The sequence below is a fragment of the Diachasma alloeum genome, unplaced genomic scaffold (assembly GCF_001412515.2).
Source record: "Diachasma alloeum isolate Michigan unplaced genomic scaffold, Dall2.0 Dall_scaffold_00177, whole genome shotgun sequence".
In the NCBI taxonomy this organism is placed as follows: Eukaryota; Metazoa; Arthropoda; class Insecta; order Hymenoptera; family Braconidae; genus Diachasma; species Diachasma alloeum.
In genome coordinates, this window is record NW_021680343.1 from 986,792 (window position 1) to 1,010,944 (window position 24,153).

The 24,153-nt window shown below is 38.3% G+C and overlaps 1 protein-coding gene across 3 annotated transcripts in view; it reads right to left on the bottom strand.

The window, feature by feature from the left end:
* The window catches only part of LOC107037803 (paired box protein Pax-6), a 70,571-nt gene that overhangs the window by 35,492 nt on the left and 10,926 nt on the right, over positions 1-24,153 (bottom strand). For all 3 annotated transcript variants that reach the window (XR_001460869.1, XM_015256569.2, XM_015256560.2), the window contains exons 2-4: positions 17,998-18,163; positions 15,500-15,680; positions 1,109-1,299 (exon numbers count right to left, since the gene is read on the bottom strand). Coding sequence is in view for 2 of the 3 variants with exons in the window: in XM_015256569.2 (XP_015112055.1) it covers positions 1,109-1,299; positions 15,500-15,680; positions 17,998-18,163 (538 nt within the window). In the remaining variant the exon portion in view is untranslated. The remainder of the gene's footprint in view (positions 1-1,108; positions 1,300-15,499; positions 15,681-17,997; positions 18,164-24,153) is intronic.

A 24,153-nucleotide genomic window follows, 5' to 3' on the forward strand; every position in this document is an offset into this window, starting at 1 on the left:
GAAAGACAATTTCAAAATGACAAAAAAGCAACGAACACAGACAAGTGTTTCTCATGAACAAATAAACAGAGTATTGAGAGTTGAAAAGGATTCTTTTAGTCAAAATGGGAAGAATAATAATATCGGGAAGTTGTTGGTGCGACCCGTCCGACGGGTCAGACCCACATGAATGCATCTGCTACCAACCCACCCGCAATGGGAGCAAGCGCAGCGAGCTACCAACAGCCCTATCCACTAGTTGGAAATTTGGTTTTGCCTCATTTACACTAAGAGAAAACATTTTTCATTGGGTTAAATAAATTAACCCAAACATACTGAGAGAAAACATATTTTTCATTGGGTTAACTTTATTAGTTAGGAATGAAGAAATTGTTTAAAAGGGTTGCGCAATTGTTTAAACTGTTGCGAAATTAAGTCAGGAATTTCAAGGAAGTTTTCGGGAATTTTCGATGGAACTGCAATTTTTAGGTTTACGAGGTTTAGGTTTATAATTTTAGGGAGGACAGCATTTTGAGTCTTGAGAACGATTAAAAAATCTCTCGGGACAGGAGAATCTTATCCTGCTGAAAGACTTTTTTCGTTCAATCTGAGAACGAAATTATCTATCAGGAGATTTGACGGTTCTTAAAATTGACAAGAGAATATTTTCTTCTGTCAAGTAAACCTTTTTTGTCAAAAGCATTTTTTTCGCTTAAATGAATTTCACTATTTAGGAATGAAAAAATTAAAAGGGTCACAATGTAGGAAAATTAATTCAGGAATTTCAAAAAAAAAATTCTGAAATTTTCAATGGAATTGCAATTTTTATCAGATTCAGATTTTTATCGATTCTTAAAATTAACAAGAGAATATTTTCTTCTATCAAGTAACCCTTCTTTGTCAAAAGAATTTTTCTCTCTCATGGTACACCCAGAAAAAAAAATTTCTTCGGTTAAACAAACTTTACTATTTAACAAATGAAAAAATCGTTGAAAAGTGTCACACTAATGGCAAATTAATTGCAATTTATAAATTTATGAAACTATGAAAATTTTTGGAAATTGTGACAAGTCAGATGGTTAAAAAAATAGTGAACAGCGAATGCAAAATATTCCCATGTTCGACATACCAAGGATTTGGCCTCGGCCACCCAGTCGTCTGTCCATTGAGCAGCCTCAACTTATCGTAAACACTATCAGAAGGACTACCAGCGCCAACTCCAACGCCCTGTTGCTGCTGGGGATTGTGCTGCTGCTGATGCTGCTGTCTCTGCTCCTTCTGCGCAGCTAGGTTCCTCAGTACCCTGTTGATGGACGACACCTAGAAATAGACCACAGGCAATCTCTTTAAAGGTAATCCCCACAGCAATATTTTTCCGGAAGCACCTCAGTGCATTGCCAACGTATATCCTTTACTCTTGTGACATTAATGCCCTTTAGCTTGATTACCTCCACGAGTTGTCGAGGATTTTATCGACTCGATGAGATGGGGAATGATTAAAATGATATCTTGTGTTCAACCCTCAGATAATGACCTCATTTCCACCGGGAGTTGACTTCAGGGTTCAGTTAAAGGGGAAAAGAATGATGAGAATTTCACGAAAAAATATTCGAAAGAGAATTTTTTCGGAGATATTTTTAGTACCAGAGGCACTAGTTCTAGTTAACTAAATCGTCAGTTAAGGTTTATTGCTAGAAAATGGGATTTCGTTACGATTGTCCCTGTTCTTCATGGAAGACGTTTATAATACCCCAGTTATACTTAGAAATTTTTCGAAATTTCGTGGAAAATGTGATGGTAATTCTCATGAGAGTGATATTGAATCCGATTTAGGGCAAAAATAGTTATGAAATTTCAAGTTTTAGGTAGAATTCAAGAAAAGTCATGAGTTTTCAGTGGGAGTGAGACCGAAATTTCATAACGTAATTGAATTTTCATTGAAACATGAATAATCAGAAGCAAAATGACATGAATTTTCAATATTTCCTCGAAATTTCCTGATTTCAAAAAAGTTTCATGAAGAAACTTTTTGAAACTTTCTTTCTGTTGAAGTTTCATGGAGTCATTGAATTGAAAAATTGAGCATTTTATTGATTTTCAGATCATTCGAACAGAAAATCAATAGAGAATTGGATTTTTCAATGACAAGATTTCCTGAAACTTCAGTGAAAATCAAACGTGATCAAAATTTCCGGGGATTGACACGGAAAATTCAGACGAAAATTTTCAACAGTGTATATTATAAAAATCCAAATCGACTTCCGGTGATGAAAATTTGATACTCGAAATTAAGAGTTAAATAGTACCAAGGGTCAGAAATGAAGAGTCAAAATAAGGGTCACGGTGAACTTTTTGTAAAATTTTATAGTACATAGTTGTAGCGACACAACCCTAAAAAACGCAAATTTCATAAAATCATTATTTATTTGATTCAAACAATTAATTAACAAATAATTACTTATTTGATTCAGACAGTTATTGATGTCTTCATCACCAGCATATGAGGATATAAAAGCTCAATAACTTATGAGAATGTAATAAATTAATTCATTTAGAATTTAATTCCGGAAATCCATTGGGACCAACTTTCGGGTGATATTGTTTTGGGATGTAAATTGAGACGTTTCATGAAATTTTACCAGAAGTACCTCAAATTTATCCTAATAAAAGTAATTAATCCAGGGTTAACCCAGTGTTCATGAATTCATCAAACTAATTGCCCCATTTGACCGGAAAAAAAATAATAAAAAAGGAACTCCAGTGAAAATATTTGAGCTTTAAATGATGAAAGGCCGCGGTACAATGGGCCTCAGGTATGTCGGGTCACAGAATTGAGGATAAAAAGTCGAGCCAACATGAATACAATAAATGCATGAAAAAAGAAGGTGGAGGACTGAGAAACGCCAGTCAAACGACATTCGAGACGACATCGAGTGTCCAACTGTTTCTCTCCACCAGGTTTTTCACCATCTTTATTTGCTTTATATTTTTTCATACTTCTGGTGAATGTACAACCCTCGAGTGGTGGCTTATATCCACCGACGACATGTGTCACCAGACTCCGTTCCCTACACCGCTCTCGATCATTGTCGTTAGGATCGTATAATGCGACAGAAATCGATTCTACAATGGCCTCTCCCTCGATCCCTGACTCTTTGGTATTGTTCGCACATCGTCGGACCACTTGTCATCGATGAATGAACATTTTGAGAACTCTCAAACGTCACAATACGACTAATTTCGTCAAAATATTTTTCATAATTTGTTATTTTAAAAATTATTTGCTGACCGATAATATTGATGATATATTAAGAGAAAAATCGACACGCAGCAAAAACGAATCTCTGAATTTCACATACCTTTTGTAGCCATTTCTCAGACACTAAAAAACGTTTGAATAAAATGAAAACGTGTTTGAATTTCAGAAGAATAGTTGCCCAAACATCTTAATTCATGGTTGGAATTCAGACAAATTTCTATTTTATTCAGACGTTTTTTAGTATCTGAAAAATGTATACAAAAGGTGTGTGAAATTCAGACATTCGTTTTTGCTGTGTATAATATCACAAAAATCATTTCTTGAGCGAAAAACATCGCATGCATATCTGATCAATTTATTGTAGGTTTCAGATAAGAAATCGGTGCTCTTCGGGCTAAGGAGGAAGTTACTGAATGAAAAGGTGATGTCTGTTTTCGAAATGAGATAATATTCCTTAAAAGACAAGAATAGTTTGATAGAGGGAAAAGAAGATATTGCTTCACTTCGAACTCAAAGCGATCGAGCGTAAGGGACGGTTATATTTTAGTAGCGAAGTGGTAAAACTGTACAAGTCAATTTTGACTATTGACCAGTTTGTAATGAATATCTCCGAATGTAAGAGACATAGCAAAATTTTTGTTATTACCTTTTTTGTAGAGCCGATTGAGAGCTACAACAAATGTAATTATGAAAATTTCGCCATCTCCCTTAGATTCGGAAATATTCCTCAAAAACTCAACTGGGAGATGAGTCAACTTGAACCGTTTTACCACTTCGCTACTGATTTTCTAATGTCTGGAGGTTTTCCTCTGCATAAACTCTCTATTCATTCAATATGAAAGTCTCTGATTCATGATTCACTAAATCGAAGCTTTCAATGTTTTTAGTCATTTTCTCACCTTCTGACACGAAAAAACCGATATCTTGTGGCAAGAAATTCTCACTTTATCATGAAATGTTCATGTTCAAGTCATGAACACTTCACCGAAATCTGACATTGTCTGACACATTATCCGAAATTCTTATCCCAAGAAATTTATCCTCAAGGGATGAGACATTCGGCGCAAAAAATTAGTTTTGTGATATTATGACGATATTTCTCTCACTGCAATAACCGTATTATCAACAATTTGTTTCTGCAATTTTTGGCGATTTTTTCTCATGAAATTTTACGGGAGATACGAGAGGTGCATGCAAGAACTGTCGAGTGGCTCATGGGAATTTCCTCGAGGCCGTTGCTCCGACTCGCAACCCGTACTCCAAGGGGGTGGCTGTCGCGACGGGGGGTCCGAGATGTCAGTGCATTTCAACGTCGTGGTACCCGTGACAACCAACTCAGCGGTGCCACTGCGAGTCCAAGCATTCGCCTGTCGTCGCACTCCGTGGGGAACATGAGATCTCCCACGGCCAATATCTCGGGTATAACCACAAGACGTATCGAAATCCATGTGCCAATTTTCCTATCACTTTTTATTTATTTCTTCAGAGGGGGGGGGGGGGGGGGGGGGGGGGATAAATTTTTGGATTAACAATGTTCATTGTTATGGGGGTTTTTTTCGTTTGAGAACAATTCAGTAGCGAAGTGGTAAAACGGTGCAAGTCGACTCATCTCCCAGTTGAGTTTTTGAGGAATATTTTCGAATCTAAGGGAGATGGCGAAATTTTCGTAATGACATTTCTTGTAGCTCTCAATCGGGGCTACAAAAAAGGTTATAACGAAAATTTTGCTATCTCCCTTAGATTCCGAGATATTCATTGAAAACTGGTCAATAGTCAAAATTGACTCGCACCGTTTTACCACTTCGCTACTGAATTAGTTTTTGTAATGATTTAGGAACCACTGGGGCAAAATGAGTAATTTATTTCTTAATTTTGAAGGGAGTTTTTGTGTCTTTGTAATGATATTATTCGCAGTATTTCAGGCATTAACGAACATGAGTGGAAATTTTGTAATTTTTATGATTAGACGTGAATTCCAGTGAAAGGGTAATTTTTTTATATTTAGTAGTTAATACTTAATACATTTCGATTCAACCGTCTTTTCTGTCTTTTTTACTATTACTAATCGATTATATATTTTTGGGCCATATACGGTCATATGTAAATACTTCATGTGATATATAGTAGTATTTTTTAGTGAAATGACACTGAATGCAAAAAATAATGAACTTTCAAATTTCATTCATCCACAATTTTCATCGATTCTTGGCACTAACTAGATCACCCTAAGCTAGGGGTTCACTATCTCTGAAATTTAGAATGTCGCGAATTCCGAAAAACCAAAACTATTTTTATCCATAATTTCAATAAAATTCCTAAATTTTAAGTAGTACGAAGACGGGACTTCTCCAACTCATTATAATTTTCATGAACATGAAAATTCAAGGATATATGCACCTTACTTTAATTTTCCCCTAATTTTGACACAATAACTGAACTGAAATCTCAAATGAATATTAAATTAAATTGACTTAATAAATTAATCACCTAAAAATGAAAAATCTATCACCTTTCAATCGATTTTTTTCATAAAAAAATTGTCAATTTTCAACGACGAAATTCCTCGAATTATCGGCGGAAATGTCACATACGACAAAAATTTCCAAGAAAACTGCCAAAAATTTCCGAGACAATTTTCGGGTTCGCGAAATCGCAGGACACCACGAATTGAAAAAATGCATAAAACATTAATGATAAATGAACAATGACTGTAGATGAGCAGAACGCGTGTCCCTCGCGATGAGGGTTGAAAATGGCTAGACGCCGGATCGATTATATTAGCATGAAGCGTGAAGTGCGAAGCCCCATGATAGAGGGAGAGCAGGGGAAGGGGGGGGGTTGGGATGGATAATGGCCGTTGGTTGTAACACGGGGGCTGCAGCACTCCCGGATAGAGACGTCATAATATTGTCTCCCTGTGACGCCTCGGTAATAGTGCGTGTCTCGCAGCTTCCTGGCGTATTCATCCCGCGATTGTGCGATATACGGCTCACACTGGGAGGGATAAAGAGAGGGTCCCGCACGAGAGTCGCGGGGAACGGAAGAGAAACACGAGGGTGTAACACACTCGTACTCGCGCGTATTCAGCCCACTTCCGATGGTGGTGATGCTCTTCAGAGGGGCGGGGGAGAGAGGCTTCGAGGATAAGCCTCAATCGTATAAGCCGGATCGTTTTTATTGCATCAATTCAGACTGTCGTCTCGAGTGCTTCAGCTTGTTGTCGATATCTGTCTCCAGATCAGTTATTAGGTGGGGATACACAGTCATCGTATCGAGGGGGAAGAACTGATTTAATTTAGTTTTAAAAATCAATTCAGTAGCGAAGTGGTAAAACGGTACAAGTTAATTTTGACTATTGGCCAGTTTTCAATGGATATCTTGGAATCTAAGGGAGATGGGAAAATTTTTGTTATAACCTTTTTTATAGAGCCGATTGAGAGCTACAACAAATGTAATTATGAAAATTTCGCTATCTCTCTTAGATTCGGAAATATTCCGCAAAAACTCAAGTGGGAGATAAGTCGCTACTGAATTTAAGACCCGATGTTATTTTGCAATTTCCTCCCTAGTGGGTTTATTTTTCAAGATTATTCAAAAACGCTCTTTGAAAATGTCTAGCTTTTTTTCCACGTTTTTTTTTATTGTACCAGGGCTATGTAAAACTGAATAATAATTGGAGATCATTTCAGATTATCAAAATAAAAAAAAACAACTAAGATCACGTTCAAAATCCACACGGGTCTTAATTTAATTTAAAAAGTTTGTTTTATCTGTGAAACATTAATTTCAATTCAGCAGCGAAGTGGTAAAACGGTACAAGTCAATTTTAGCTATTGACAAGTTTTCAATGAATATCTCGAAATCTAAAGGAGACAACAAAATTGTTGTTATAAACTTTATTGTAGAGCCGATTGAGAAATCGGTATTGGTTGAAATGTTGTAGCACTCAATCAGCGATGCAAGGCGGACGAATGGGGAGCCTACAAAACCGTAGACCTAAACTTTCAATTTGATGTACTAAAAAAAACGGTTTTCTAGATTTTAGAAGAATGCTTTCATCACTCAAGATTTTTCCTGCAATCTCATGTTCTCAACCATCAAAATTTTATTCACAACAGCACGTGACCCCATGTTATTCCCGATAACCTGTCATTATATCCCCCGAATAAATCACGAGTCCGCCCTCTCGTCCCGTAAACGGCAATTTGCGGCGCAACTCTTTCTGCCTCTTTCCCAGACATTTCGTCACACTTCGGCCCCATTTTGGTGGATAAAAAGGGTCTAAATAAATAGTGCAATGGTTTGACGATTTTTTGGTGATCGCCGGCAATTACAATCGTAGCGAATTCTCGGGCCACGCGTCTCTCGCACCCCTAGAGTACTTTACCCCCCCCCCCCCCCCCCNCCCCCTCCCCTCCCCCCGACATCCCGTGGGAAATGTCAGGTCACGTGTCCCTACGCATTTGAAGATCTCAATCTGTAGGAGAGAGCGGACATTTTCAACATTAATTTACTTTCTGGAATTTTTGACGACCAGTCTCTCGTCCCTGGAATTACGGCCGCAAGTCCCCAGTAAATAGTCGAAAATCTTCCGCGTGGAAATGAGCGTGTGGAAAAACGAATTCACGGGGGGAAGAGAGAGGGAGAGAGGGAGAGAGGACCTGCAGGTGGTGGCCGAGATACAAATTACATTTAAATAGAAGCCGAGGAACGTCTGGCATTCGCAATTTGAGAGAAGAAAGATATGGCCGAGGGGGGTGAGTTGGCTCGGAAGAGTGAAAAGGAATGGCATGAAGAGGGGGCGAAAGGGGATGACCAGAGTCGGCTCGATGCCACGTATAATCACTGCTTTTAATCTCGCTTTCGTCCGTAACAGTAACCCTCACCCCCCGCAACCTCTTTCACCCTGTTTCGTGCATGTGAGGGTGAATCGCCACGCGCCGGACTTTATTGCCTCTTACTACTGGTTATAGTTTTTTTATCTGTGAAAACAGCGGATATGTTCGTTGTGGGAGAGAGAATTTCAGTTTTGAAATTATGCACGGAAAAAAATATACTTGAATTGAGGATAAAATATACTTGATTCGCGAATATTATTCTTGATTCTGGTATATTCTATACTCAATTCAAGTACTTTTTTTCCGTGATGTAAAACTGTTGTAATGTAATTTTGTTATTATTATAATGTAAATTTGTTCTTGTTATCGTTATTTTAGGAAAAATAATTGTTATTCGCTTCGATAATATATTTTAAATTGTTTGGATATATTGTTTTTCTAGTGTAGGCAGTAGTCTAGTGGAATTTTTTTGACATTCGAGGAATAGCAGTTGTAACTTCAATTTTTTGAATTTGAATTCAATTGAAGATGAAAGGCTCACAGAATTCTATTCAATTTAAGAAATCGTTTATGAAATTCCGTTTTTCATGTAAAACCATTATTGATATTCCCATAAACCTTGAATTATCAAACTCATTGTGAAAATAGAATGTCATATTCAATTGGATTCCCAACAGCATTGTTAAAAAAATTTGACTGAATTTTCCAGAAAAGACCTCGGATTCAATTTAAGAGGAAAAAGTCAATGGAATTTCAAATTTCTCTAAAAATGCAAGTGAAGTCCCAATTTTTTAGCAGCAGGAAAACGAAAAATCCACAATTTACATGAATTTTCAAATGAAAATAAATATTCACTGCCAAATTCCCTTCAATTTTTAGGCAACTCCTTGAAAATTCTTGGAATTCCCCGAAAATTCAGAGGAATCTGGAATTCAAGGAGAGATTTCTCTGAATTTTCCTGATTTTTCATTGATTTTCCCGAAATAATTCCCCTGAAATTATAGTTCTCACAGATTTTTCCATGAAGTTATGAATTTTCACTGACAAAATTCCTTGCAATTCCAGTGAACCCGTTATTTGTTAGAAATTTCCAAGCGCCTTGCCGAAAATTTCAGTAGAAAACTGTTAACAGTGTCGACCTAAAAATTGCGATTTCCTTGAAAATCTCAGAATTCAACTGACTATTCACAAACGGCAATCACAGGAATCCCCCGCGACCAAGTAATTGCTAAAAATGTCTACCCTTTCACAAACATTTCAAGAGTAATTTCCCAAGTGCACACTGAGAAAAAAAAATTCTCATATCTCGAAACATATTTTCTTGGGAGAAGTAAATTATTTTCAATGGCTTAAGGATTGACGTGAGCATCTTTTTTACAAGAGTAAATTTTTTTATGGTCAAATGCCATGAAACTTTGGCAAAACGTTATTTGAACTATTATAAAATGATCGATCTATCGCTCAGCTCTTCGTCATATTGTCAATATCGATTTTTTGTTTTTTTATGTTTTAGTTGATATCGACAATATGACAAAGAGCCAAGCGATAGATCGATTATCTTATAATGGTTCAAATGACGTTTTTTCAAAGTTTCATGGTTTATTTGACCATAAAAAAATTTACTCTTGTGAAAAACTCCCGCCAAAATTGCTTACGTCAATCCTTAAATCTCAGAATGTGAGCACTTCACGGACCTCGAATAAATTTTCACTCATCATTATCGTTCCGCGTTACGTCATGAATATTTTACATATAGCAATCTTGGAAGTGCATAACGAAAAAATTATGAAAACAGTAAAGACTAGAAGATTGACGATTCATCTACGCGATTTAAGTAAGTTCATTTGCGACAAAATCATAATTGAGTACAAGAATATTTTAAAGCATGAGGCGTTTCTCGGTTCATGTGAGTTAGATGCCTGAGAGAATTAAGCAACTGAAGAAAATTTACTTGTCTCAAGAAAATATGTACCAGATATTAGAAAATTTTGTTCTCAGTGCACTCTCGAAAAAGCTGCTAATCGCAAGGACACGGAGAGAAATTGTTGATAAAAATTATCCTACCGTTCTATAAAAGTGTATCGTGAGTCATCGTTTCCTCATTTCTATCCCGAAATTTAGTAAAAATTAATATATGATGATCAAATTTTATTCTACGTTGGAGAAATTTTATCCCGATAAAAATAAAAATTACCGCGCCGGCAGAGTAAAAATTACTGTACCGATAGGGTAAAATTTACCAACCGTTCTAGAATTTTCGTTGTTATCTACATAAAAATTATTGGACTGGAAGGGTAAAATTTATTATGCGTCAGGATAAAATTCCTCTAACGTAGAATAAAATTTGATCACCATACATTAATTTTTCCTAAATTTCGGGATAGAAATGAGGAAACGATGACTCACGATACACTTCTATAGAACGGTAGGATAATTTTTATCAAAAATTTCCCTCCGTGGACGAAGGATGCCCGCGCGTAAATTCGCTCGATCAACAGATGACCACCAGCGTCAGGTGATCCGCCGCCCGCCATCACCCGACACATCACTGCGGTTATCCGCGCCGACACATGATCGTCCGTTCCACGTGAAAACGGCAACAGCATTCAACGATATGACACACGAAATAGCGGGAAAAAAAACCCCGGTCTTTTAGTGGAAGGAATTGATTTATTCCAGTTCCTTTTACGGAGTACTGGCATGATCGCTGATTAAAGCAGCAGGGGTGGGTTTATATAAGTCGGGAAAAGGGGACAGAGAGCAGAAAAAAGTGGCGAGAGAAAAGAAAGGAGGGATACTGTAGGATGAAAGTCGTGGTTGGTTTGGTGAGAAATACATAATGCAGTAGCCNGGGGGGGGGGGGGGGGGGGGGGGGGGGGGGGGGGGGGGGGGGGGGGGGGGGGGGGGGGGGGGGGGGGGGGGGGGGGGGGGGGGGGGGGGGGGGGGGGGGGGGGGGGGGGGGGGGGGGGTGGAGGAGCGAGAGGGAAAAGAAGGGGTGCCTCTCGCGACGCGGCAGAAGTCGACGAGGACCCGACCGGGGGGCGCATTGATTTACGCGAGAACGACGAGGCAAAGGGTGTCTCTTCGCGCGATTCCACCTCTCACCCCACTTTACTCCCGTCCCTTAGCCACTATCTATACTGCCACTGGCTTCTCGGAGACCCATGGGCCAACAATTCACTCGCCTTGGCTCTCCAAGCCCATCCATTACCCACCCAGGCATTGTTGCGGTTACTTTACCGAGGCTCTATCGAATTCTCGGCGTTTTCCAGGGACGGGAAAACAATTGTTTTAAAAACGAGCTGAGTGAGTTTACGGTGGGGAATTTCAATGGCGATTTCACACGTATCTTATTTTTCTTTATTAGTGTTTTGGATTTTTTTTGTAGAGGCGCGAGGGACTGAGAGGGGGTTTAATGTGCTCTCGATTTGAGGCTTTGGGGGCGAGTTTTTTCAATGCGAATGGAGAAACGGAAGTAATGTAAAGGGATGTAACAGATATTTTATTTAAGCTTTAAGTGGTCGCGTCGTGAGGGAATCCCCGCTAAACCATGCGCAACCTACACTGAGAAAACGAGTGTTTTTTTCAATGGAAATCTTGCACGGATTTTTTCTGATGGGAGAAAATCATCACTAACTCACCAATGACGTTAATTATTGAATTATTCAATTACTCACTCCAATTTAATTCTCAAAAGTAAAATAGGATGAATTTACGTCCACATTATAAACGTAATAATTATTTTCCATTCTATTGTCAGTGCGCCAAAGCCAAAAAAATGTTTTCGTGAGAAGGGCGGGTAAAGCGCGATTTACGGGCCTTCTAACGAAAAATTGCATTCATCACACGGTCCAAAAGTATTTTCTGACGAATGTGATTATACAAAGCCACATTCGTCAGAAAATACTTTGTGGACCTTGTGATGAAATAGTATATTTCAGCACGTGTGGGGCAATTTCGTCTTTAACGTGTGTGGGGTTAAGGACGAGATTTCCCAACAAGTACTGAACAAAATTTTATGTCACGAAGCCTGAAACCGGCTGAATTAGACACGAGACGTGAAGCGTCGAGTGTGTAATCCAGCCGGTTTCAGGCATGAGTGGCATAAATAACTATTACGTTCTGTATGAAGAAAAAAAACAATCAACTCTCACATATCGACTACTTAAATCTTCAAATTGGCGGGCAAATTTCTGAGAGGTTAAACCACCTCTCATCGAATAATTCATCTATTTTTTTTTCATTTTCCCATTTTGAATGACGAAACGGATGTAAATGGGTAGGAAAGTATAAGGGACAGTGGAATGAAATGTGGGGAAAAGCCATGGGTAGGAAAGTCAGTGGTGCGAATAAACCAATAACGCCACCACCGGCTGCCAGATTTAAATCCCTACGAGAAGTGAAGAGAGAACAATGCTATATAGCCGTGTTTTGGGTGAAATCTCGCGGCTTCGCCCCTCCTCCCTCCCCCCGGCATTTCCATCCACATCTGCCAAAAGATGAAGCTCATAAATAAATAAAAAAACGCGAATAAAATTCAGGAAACAAAAAATGAGATGGAAAAATCTAATTTAAATTGATAGGAAGAAAATGGAGGAAAACCGACGAGTGAAGTCGTCGGGAAGAATATGGCTGAGAGAAATCGAAGGAGGCGAATATTCTCCGAAGCAGTGGCGGTACTGAATTGTGGGAGAGGGGGAGGGGGTCCAGGGGGAGGGCAGTGTACCGAGCGTATCCAATTTGATGGCATTACAATAACGGGGGTAATGTCTGAGAATAATGAAATTTCCCCCAATCACCACGACTCGCTTCGAATATGTTCAGTCTCTGCTTTTCTCAGGGACTTCTCAGGGACCTCCACATTCCCCATCCCCTTGTTCTCCTGCAGCTGTTTAATATTTCCAATCTTTTCTCATTTCGATTTTTCCTACTCTACCGAACTTTTTGCCATCATAATTTCCGGTATTGTCGGTAACCAATAGAATGATTTTTCCGTCGTCATTTCGCATTTTTCTCGTCTGTAAATAGTGGGAAATACTAGAAAATGGAAAAGGGGAGGGGTGTGGATGAACGTATGATGTTGTTGCAGGAGTGATCTTGCTGTTTATGCACTGATAGAACGGATTGTTAACGAACGGTTATTGTTAACGAATGGATTTTGGTTGGAGGTTAGGGTCTATTCGGTCTCACCAAATGTTCATTCGTTAATAGTTAACGAAGCTCGTTTGGAATAAATGACTAAATAAATAAATAATAATAATAAATAAATAAATAACTGAATAAATAAATAATAAATAATAATAAATAAATGATAATAAAATGAATAAATAAATAAATAATAAATGAATAAATAAATCATTCTATCAGTGTGACGTAATTCATTCGCGTAATTTTTTTAAGGGTTTTTTGTAGGTTTTGAGTGTTCTTTGAGTGGTCAGAATTGATTTGGTGAAGTAGTGTGTTGATTACATGATTGAGAAGTGGCTTTGAAAAGCTAAATAGCGTTGAGTGGGCTAATAAATGGATGGGTGTCCAAACGAAATGATAAACTGACCGTCAATTTTCATTAAATTCGTAATTTTCGCATCGTAATGAATTTATTTTCTAATTGTTCGCAACGCAATGAAAGAATTTTCTTCCCTTCATCTCCCGTTCCTCTCGCCTGATGTGAATACCAACCGAGAAAATTGAAAAATAGAAGAAGTATAACTGTACGCAATAAAAACAAAAAGAAGAAATATAACTGTATTCACCATAATAAAGAGAATGTTCTCACAAAAACAAATAAAATATTATTCTGCACGAGAAAAAGATCGCGATATTGCGTCCTTCAACGTTGATGAAAGTCACTTCTTCCCACTTCTTCCAAATTATGCGATTATAACAGAAAGTACGAGGAAGGGAGGCCAAGTGAAAAAGGAGGTGGGGGTTAAACTCTCGGATAGGAAAGGATCAAAGGAGCGTTGGGCGCCTTAATCCGCCTGAAAGTTCCAAGGGAGCATCGCCGTGAGGCTTTTCCGGAACTCACCGATAACTTGTTGTGGTCCAAGATTAACGATTCTTTAATGGCCCGTGTAATATTCCATTATACGCACGGTAAACGGAATTTATTAACACTCAAGGGGCTCAAGAAAATAAACAATTTCGTGCTTGAATATTTCTTCATTTTTTTTCGATGAGCGCAATGAAAAAAAGGTTTTGGTTTTAGGGATATATCGGTAATTTTTAGAAATCTATCTCTAATTTTAAGGAGAGTGAGAGTAAATTCGATTTAGTGGGGAAAAAATCATGCAATTCAGAAGTGAAGTGGTAAAACGGTTCAAGTCGACTTATCTCCCAGTTGAGTTTTTGAGGAATATTTCCGAATCTAAGGGATAGATAGATAGTGAAATTTTCGGAATTACATTTATTGTAGCTCTGCAATTTTACAGAATTTTCATTGAAACCTGAAATTTCATAATTTTTTCTCCTAAACCGCAAAAAAAAATTTTTTCCCGCAAAATTGCTAATTCTGCAATTTTACAGAATTTTCAGTGAAACCAGAAATCGCAAAAAACAATTTGTTTTTTTTTCAGTAAAATTATTTATCCAGTGAAACCTGGAACTTCATAATTTCCCCCCCTAAACCACAAAAAAATGGTTTTTTTCTTCAGTAAAATTTCTAATTCTGCAATTTTACTGAATTTTCATTCCTGAATTTACTGAAGCCTGAAATTTCATGATTTTTCCCGCTAAACCGCTTTCAGTATCACTGTCCTGAAAACCAGTAGTCAACTCTTCCAGAAATTGCACTTTTTCCCAACAGTGCACAACGATCTTGCACATTCGGACTTCAATCCCTGAAATCGCCAAAATCACTTGCTTTTACCCCTCACTCATAAAATTAAAAAATCCTCCACACCCCTAAAACGAAAACATTTTCTTCCCCCAATTTCCAACTCCATTTTTCCCTCCTCATCTCTTCCTCTCTATTCTAATTTTTTCTCGCTCAAACACAAGATGGCGATTTTAGGGTTGCAGCGTCTTATGGAATCCACCCCCTTCTGATTTCAAGAGCTTCCCTGTAGAGTAGTAGTAAGGGGGTGACGCGCGTTTACTTCAGAGCCATTACGGATAGACCGGGGGGATGGGTTAGCCCGTCGTGAACATCATCCCCAAGAAAGTGTGAGTAAGACAGAGGGATATATCCCTGGGGCATTGGGNGGGGGGGGGGGGGGGGGGGGTGAAGGGGGGACAGATACGGAGGGAAATATTCAGCGACCCTCTTCGCGTTAAGCGAAGCGTCTGTGCACAGCCCCTTCAGACCGTTTATTGGACGCATGCAAATAACCATGGCAACCGGATTTAACACAAAAGACTGGGAAAGAAAGACTGAAACAATAAACAAAAGTATCCCCTGTGGCAGGGGGTGGGGGGCACTTACACTTGGTATGTTGTCATTGGTGCAGACGCCTTCTTGGAGCAGTCGGTCACGTATCTCCCATGCGAATATCGATGGACACTCACTCTTGTACATGGAAATTTTACCTACTACCTCGGCGGTTGCCACTCGGGGTTTACTACCGCCTATTGCCCTCGGTCGTATCGAGCCCGTCTCGTAATACCTGGAACAGTAATATATCTTGCGGTTCAAATCGGCGTATGTGTGCTACTGATTTTTATTTATCTCGAGTACATTCATTCCGGAATGAAATGCTTTCATTTTGCGTTTATCGGCTTTGGTTTATTTCGTGAGGTAAAGTACGATGCAGTGAGAGACACATCGATATAATGTGATGAAAGGTGTTATTGTACGGAAAAATATGAAATTACAATTTAAAAGATGAATTTAAAATATGAAATTGTGAACACAGTAAAAATTGCGAGTTACACACGGAGGGAAATTTTGTAGAAAAATTCTAGTACGAGCACTGGAAAAAATCACAATCCATCGGTTGTGAAAAATTCTAGTGCTGTTAAGGTAAAATTTCGTGGTATTTCTGGTAAAAGTCCTGGGAATTTCTGTGAAATTTTCACAGGCATATGGGGAAAAATTCACGTTTTCTCCAATAAAATTTCTAGTGCCGGCCCTGGAATTTTTTCCTGGCCGTCACTTTGCGCCTCTTTTCCCGTGCTAGCACTAGAATTTTTCTAAAAAATTTCTCTCCGTGCACTGTTGAACATTTTCTTTTGAATTTCCCGGGTCATGTACCGAAAATTTTTATCATGTTCAATTTCCACTGAAATTTCAGGAAAGCTTGTCATCAGGGATAGGCGTATCCATCAATCGTAATTATCGTTAAACCGTAAAGATCTCAATTTTTAACATAAATCCTGAAAATTTTAAATATTAAATTAACCATCAATTTCCACATTCAAATTTTGAAATAACGTATTAATTGATAATTTAGGTACGAAGATTGACGATGATTTGAATAATCGAAAATCAAGTACCTAAAAATAGAATTAATTTTGAGCAGGAAATTGGTCTAAAAATTTCTAGAAAACGATGGCCTTCTGTTATCCCTTAAGAGATGAAATATTTGCGCAAGAAATTAGTTTTGTGATATTATGTCGATAGTTATTAAATGTAAATATTAAATCTCATCGAGTTTATAACAATGAAATTCCAATTCTACTGAAATATGAATATTTATGACCAAATCGAAGAAAACATCTCCCTAAAATTGACAGTTTCCATTGGTTTCTTCATTATTATAAATTTTGAATGCAGAAATTCCTTGAAATTCCGGTGAAATTGTCACGCGATGAAAGTTCTCACATGGGTACCACAAATTTCTGCGCGAGAATATACAATTAAGTGAATATAAATCAAGAAGACATTTGAGTTAATGCCCAGTGACAAAATTACGCAAGATATTCCCCAGGAATGTTGTTGAGCATGACGATGGAAGGGTGTGGAGAAGGACACTGAGATTCTGCACCAAGGTGAGCCTCATGCTCACGCATGGCTGGCATTCCTGCGGTATTTGTCTCAAACCTCATACACAACGTTACTATCACGTGTACTTTATTACTAAAAATGTGAATATACGGTACAACACATTATTTTTCATGACTTGATCTCACTGAGATTTTCAAATTGATGTATGACGTATCCTCAGTGGTGAAGAGTTCAGACTCGTTAAGGATGTACTACACCAAATGCACCTCTAACAATTACAGCACAATTCACTGAGAGAAAAATATAATTCTTCTGACCATATTCCATCACCATCGAATTATAGTCAAAAAGTTCTCAACAATTTTTCATGGGTTACGGTAACTATGGCCGGAGAAGTAATTACTACAATGGAATGTAGTCATTGCAACTATTTTATAGTTCTCCTCACGATAGATTTGTCGTGGTTACTTTTAAACTTTGGTTAGTTTAACTGCATTTTGATTTCCAAAAATTACGTTTGTGAAGTTACTACAATGTTATGTGCCACATACAAAAAAAAATCGTATCGTTCACCAAAATGCCTCAACTATTTTCTTATTGTAAATCGAACTTCAGATTTTTCTCTCAGTATTCATTATACCATTTGATTACGGCACGCTTCATCACAGGAACAGTTGATTACGGGCAGAATTCACTCTAGTACAACTTCAACATGGATTTTGTCTCACAGTGCAATTCTCTTGGCCGAAATTAGGATGGAGAAATTCTCTTCCGAATATTAATCACGTATTTTCCCCAAAGTTTCCTCCATGCAAACGGTCCCATCGGAAAATACCTGATAATTTTGAAGCTCTTGAAGTACTAAATACGAGTACTCCTATTCATTCCACTTCAGGCCATCGAAAAATGCAATTAACATATTGAGGTTTTGATATTTGATATTCTATAAGGGAAAGAAGATTCTCATGGAAATGAAAGGGAAAAGCCTGGAATACCGCGAGTATGCGATAGAAAAGTGTGCAGTACTTCAAACCAACCTTCCAAGTATCTTCGAGACACAACCATTGCTGACTTGAAGTATCCTCGAGATGTCACAAGGACGCGCGCCAGAATGCGCCAACTCGACGATTTTCTGTCGCGTTGAGTCCGGGAGCGGCCGACCACCGACGAAGACACCGCCCAGCTGATTCACACCACTGTGACCTGAAAATCATCGACATATAAATCATACCGTTAAACAACTCACACACCCCATCCAAATTCATACCCAATTTTTTAAGGATCTATTGAACGAAAAAAAAACGGCGATTTTTCATCGTCAAACCGAGTCTATATACAGCCGCTCGACTTTTCCATACGGAATTTTTTTTTCCCACTTCTTTCATTCGTCTTTTTTTATTCTCCTTCCGTCGTAGATAACCTTCGACTCATTGTGCCGATGACAACCCGGACGCGATGCCCCACCTTCGACCTTGCCACTTCTTTTTCATAACCCATCGCCTCCCTCGCACTTCTCCCCACATCTTTTGACGCTCTTCATTCCACAGCGGGTGGCTTTATTCCTCCAGACACGCCCACACACTCGGACACTTGGCAAAATCTCATCTCTTCTCGTGAAAACTATTTTTCTGTTTAAGGTAAATGTACCTACACTGAGAGAAAAACAAACACGTCAAACAAGTCGTGTTTGGGTTGACAAAATCGCTAGTTGAAAATTGCGAAAAATGACTGCGAAAACTAATGTCTGAATTTCAGACACTTTTGTAGACACTTTTCAAACACTCTTGGGACGATTTTGTAGACACTTTTGAGACATTAAGATGTGTCTGACACCAAGATGTCTGAAATTAATGTACAGACATCAGTTTCAGACACAAGCGGTGTTTGAAATTTTCAAGCATCAGTTAGATTTTCAGACACTTTTAAATATTCAGACGTTTTTTGCCGTTCACCTTAACTAAACGAGCGTAGGGTCCTTCACCATCCTTATTTTTTCATTTCCCCGAAGTGAGGAGAATGCAGAGGGCAGAAATCAAAAAGTCCTCGACCTATCGGTTGCATCGATGTGCGACGAGATCGGGAATTGGGGGGAATGGAGGAAAATTTATGAGGGACACTCTTGTGGCACACTTTCAGTGTGGCATTGTCACCACGTAACATCCCGTATGCCAGCCTATTAGTAACGTTCCGCACTCCCTTCCCCGCTTCTATTCACCTTCATCATTTTTTTCTTCACTTTCAGAAGCGTTCAATCGCGCGTGAAGAGCAGGCGATAAATTTGAGGAGAAATATCATTGATTTTCCCGCTGTAAATCTGTCCCTCTCTCTTCTCCTCAGCCAACAAAAGACGTCGAAAAAAAAAAAATGAAACAGAAATGTACATAACGCGCAAAAAGAGCAAACACGACGACTGTGTAGCGAGTTGAAAAGAAATCGTGGCAAATTATTCTTGAATGGGTACGTGTTAACGACTAATAACGATTCGTGCAAATATATAACACTGCTTGGGGGATAATACTTATAATGTCGTCCATTGTGCTCACCATAAATACGTCTGAGGTGTGTGATGTGTGTGTGTATGGCGAGGGATATACGATATTCAGAGTTCTCTCTCTCTCTCTCTCGTTGCTAACCAGAGGGGTGCGCTCGAGTGGCCATTCTCCACCGGCATATCCCTCGTGCTGTTCGCGTGTTTTCATATTGTAACGTTTATGTATTTAATATCAGTCGGAGAAAATAAACCTGACTCGTTTACATTGTATTAAGACTTCATTAGACGCCCCGCTTTCAGTCCCGGGTATTTCGAGTGAATGCATTAATCCACTTGACCTTTTTCGTGCTCTCGTGTTATCAATTTATTCAGGTTTTTAGGTGTTATTTAACTCTTATTTTTGCGATCTCTGTTTTGGTTTCGATTGCGTAATTTTTATGAGCATATCTGGTGTGTGATGTGAGGTAATGTTAATGCAGGTGATGGAATTTGCTCAATTTTCGGGGGCTTGTTATCGGGTTTTCGGGTGTGCGTTCGCAATGAGATAAAATTATTACGAGGAGCGGTTGGTTAACGGGCGTACACTCCACTGTTAACAAATTTTCACTGAAGTTTCCACACGGAAATTTTTTAGAAAAATTCTAGTGTTAGCACGGGAAAAGAGGCGCAACGTGACGGCCAGGAAAGAATTCCAGTGCCGGCACTAGAAATTTTATTGGAGAAAACGGGAATTTTTCCCCATATGCCTGTAAAAATTTCACAGAAATCCCCAGGACTTTTACCAGAAATACCAAGAAATTTTACCTTAACAGCACTAGAATTTTTCACAGCCAGTGGATTGTGATTCTTTCCAGTACTCGTACTAGAATTTTTCTAGAAAATTTCTCTCCGCGCAGGCTTTAGTCTTGAAATATGATACAAGTGACGGTTTCATTGAAATTTCAGGGAATTTTACCATTGAAAATTCGTGGTTTTCGTGGAAAATTCATGGAAATTTTAAATTTCAGTTGAATTATTCCGTGAAAATTAATGGAAATGAGGATAATTCAAGCAAAAATGTCCTTGAATTTTCAATTTTTTCACATTTCAGAGCAATTTCGTATTGGATTATCATGTTTACATTGAAAATTCATGGAAATTTCGTAATTTTCATGGTTCTTCCACTGAAAAATCAGGAATTTCCTTGAATTTTCAAGAGAACTTGAAGTTTCATAGATTTTCTTCCGTTAAATTGAATTCAGTGCCATTTTCTGGAGAATTCAGTGAAATTTTTTTAACAGTGTGTTAAAAAAAATGGAATTTCGGGGACAATTATATTTACCGCGAAGATCCCCTATCCGAAGTTGAACCAATATTGACCTAGCGCTACCCCCCCCCCCCTCTTTTTCATCAAGTACATGGCATCGCTGCAGCGATAGTCACGGCTAAACGGGTAAAGCAAGATGTAACCATTGTCGGGTGCAGGTTGATTAAACCTCATCGATTCCATCCGATAAAATATCATTAAGTATAAATAACCTTCGATAACCCGATCGATGCGTTAGTTTTTTCTTCTCCTCTTTGCTTTTGTTTGTCACTAGTTGTTGTTTTTTCTCGCTGTTGTGGGGTGAGAATGAGAACAAAAAATGAGGGGGTGGAGTGGAGGCGCGGGTTTACAAACGAGCGACAGAGCCTCGCCGACGGCTCGACTCAGACGGCAAATTCATCATTCCCCTTTTTCCCTTTACTTCTTCTCAACTTTTTTCCCTCTTCATTCTTCTTCCTTTTCTTCCCCCCCCCCCCTCCAACCTCCCCCTCGACCCCTTTGGCACACGGTGGTCCCGCCTCTTCATCGAGCGTGATAATCGATTGCGACACGCCAACTGAGACTCCCGAGGAGGAAAAAAAGTCCTGATTTAATTTTTCGCGGAGATAAAATTTTTATAGAATTTAGGAGTGTTCGTCTTTTGTGGTTTACTCGAGAGTCCAGGGGATTTTTGTGGAACGACACCAGCGTGGGTTAAACCACTGTGTAAAGGTGGAAGGAGGGGGGGCAAGTTGGCGTCTCAATCATCCCTTCAGAAGTGCTTCCGGTGAAATGAATGAGAGACCCCTTGGCGCGCTTGAGGCCATTGGTTCAGTACAACTTCTGTGAGAATGCTCGAAGATTCTGAACATCCAAGGGATCTCACTCTCTTTAAATGCCCACTTGAGTGCCTCGACCTGTAATGGACTCATATTTTCAGAGAGGAAAGGGGAATGGTCTCAAGGTCAATTGGAATTTTTTATTTCAGACGTTCTGTTTGTTCATTTGTGCATGGAAAAATCCCAATTACAATGTTAGAAAAAATTTTAATTGAATTGGATTGGATTTAGGAGTGAAAAAATCATGAAGTTTCAGTGGCAATTAAAATATTAAAGTGTCAAATCAGTAGCGAAGCGGTAAACCGGGTTAAGGCGATTTTTCCTTTTGGCCATTTTTTGATGAATATCTCGGAATCTAAGAGAGATAGCAAAATTTTGATCATGACCTTTTTTGTAACCCTCAATTGCCTCTACAAAAAAGGTTATGACAACAATTTTTGTATCTCTTTTAGATTCCGAGATATTCGTCAAAAACTGGCCAACAGTTAAAATCGACTTAACCCGGTTTACCGCTTCGCTCCTGAAATTATGTTGAATTTTAAATTAATTGAAAATTAAAGAGTATATCAACTGAATTTTTTATCAATTTTGATGGAATAATTGAGCTAAAATTTACGGTTCTATTGATTTTTTGATCAAGTTGTGAATTTTCAGTTTTAAAATTGCGAGGGATTTCAGTGAAACTGTCATTTGACAAAAAGTTTCAACAAATGTTCCAAAAATATTCCAAAAATTTCAAATTTTTTTTTTCATTTTCATTGAAAACATTTCAAATCATCAAATCATGTTTAAAAATTCATTCATGCTTCAAATTCATGTTTCAAATTATTTCAAATCATGTTTAAAAATTTAACAAAATTAAAAATTTGTTAAAAAAGTATTGGCATTTGTTTGTTAATTTGATGCCAAATTTAACAAAATAAAAAATTTGAAAATTAAAAATTTGTTAAATTTTTAAACATTTTCAAATTTATCTAAGTGCATTTAAATACTCAACAAAAGTGAACACGCCAATTCAATCACCCGCGTCTCTGAAAAATGATCGCGTCCCTATCCCATTAAACAGATTTGTCACAAAGAACAAGCACATAAAAACATATCGAGAGTCACGAGACACGGTTATGTGTCCCGAAAATAAGAGGGATAATTTATGAGATTGGCCAGATGCAGGATAAACAGTTCCCAGTGACAAGTAGTACACGGAAAAATAGGGAGTCTCAGAAAGAAACTCCCCGAAAAAAAAATCCACTTCTTTATATACCTGTGAGTAACGTGTCTGCGTATCCCATTTTGCCGGTGAAATTGTTTGAGGAGAGAAGAGAGACTCATCCCTCTCGTCGAGTGTATTGAGACGCCCGAGTGGGTGACATGACGAGGGTCAGGGACTCCACTTTCGGTTCTTCTCTCTCTCTCCACACTGACCAGGTGAATGAGAAGCGAAAAAAATAAAGAAAAAAAAAAGATTACGGAAGCTCCTCTCGTCTATGGGGATCTGACCGACTAGCCGAAGCCGAAGAATATGTACGAGGAGATGCCAACGAGCAACAATCATCATAATAGCCCTCATTGTTACGGACATGTTTTTCAGAATGAGAATATTTCCTGCAGTAGGCACCCCTATACTAGACCTGGGTATGTGACCGACGCAGGGGGGCCTCCACAATGAGCTCGAGTATTTGTTGCTGTTTGTATCCAATATGCCGCGTGGTGCATTATAACCATTTTTTCACATTCTACGAACATATCTTTTGACGGTAACATCGTGTAATCTATTGATGAGAGAGGAAAGTAACAGCAGAAATCTCTCATTGTTGGAGAATTCGATGGGTGTCATCGGCAGGGGAAATCAGTTTAATTCGGAATTAGGAAAAAGATGACTAGGTTTGCCCTAGACTGTCGAAGATTTTTATCGCGTCATAGTTCAATGGAAAGAGTCAATTTCGATGTAATTATTCCATAGAAATTGATAAAAATGAGAAAAATTCATGTGAATATATTCTATTTTGATAATTTGGAAAAATCAGTTTAATTCGGAATTAGGAAAATATGACTCGGTTTGCCCTAGACTGTCGAAGATTTTTATCGCGTCATAGTTCAATGGAAAGAGTCAATTTCGATGTAATTATTCCATAGAAATTGATAAAAATGAGAAAAATTCATGTGAATATATTCTATTTTGATAATTTGGAAAAATCAGTTTAATTCGGAATTAGGAAAATATGACTCGGTTTGCCCTAGACTGTCGAAGATTTTTATCGCGTCATAGTTCAATGGAAAGAGTCAATTTCGATCTAATTATTCCATAGAAATTGATAAAAAATAAGGAAAATTCATGGAAATATATTCTAATTTGATAATTTGGGAAAATCAATTTAATTCGGAATTAGGAAAATATGACTCGGTTTGCCCTAGACTGTCGAAGATTTTTATCGCGTCATTGTTGATAATTTTTAAAAAGCCATTTTCTCGGCACAAGTAAGACTTGTCTGAGAACTTTGTCATTTTTCTCTCAGTGCATGAACGATCTGATCTTGAATTAAATTCAATTTCACAACATTGTGAATTCCCATCCAGCTAT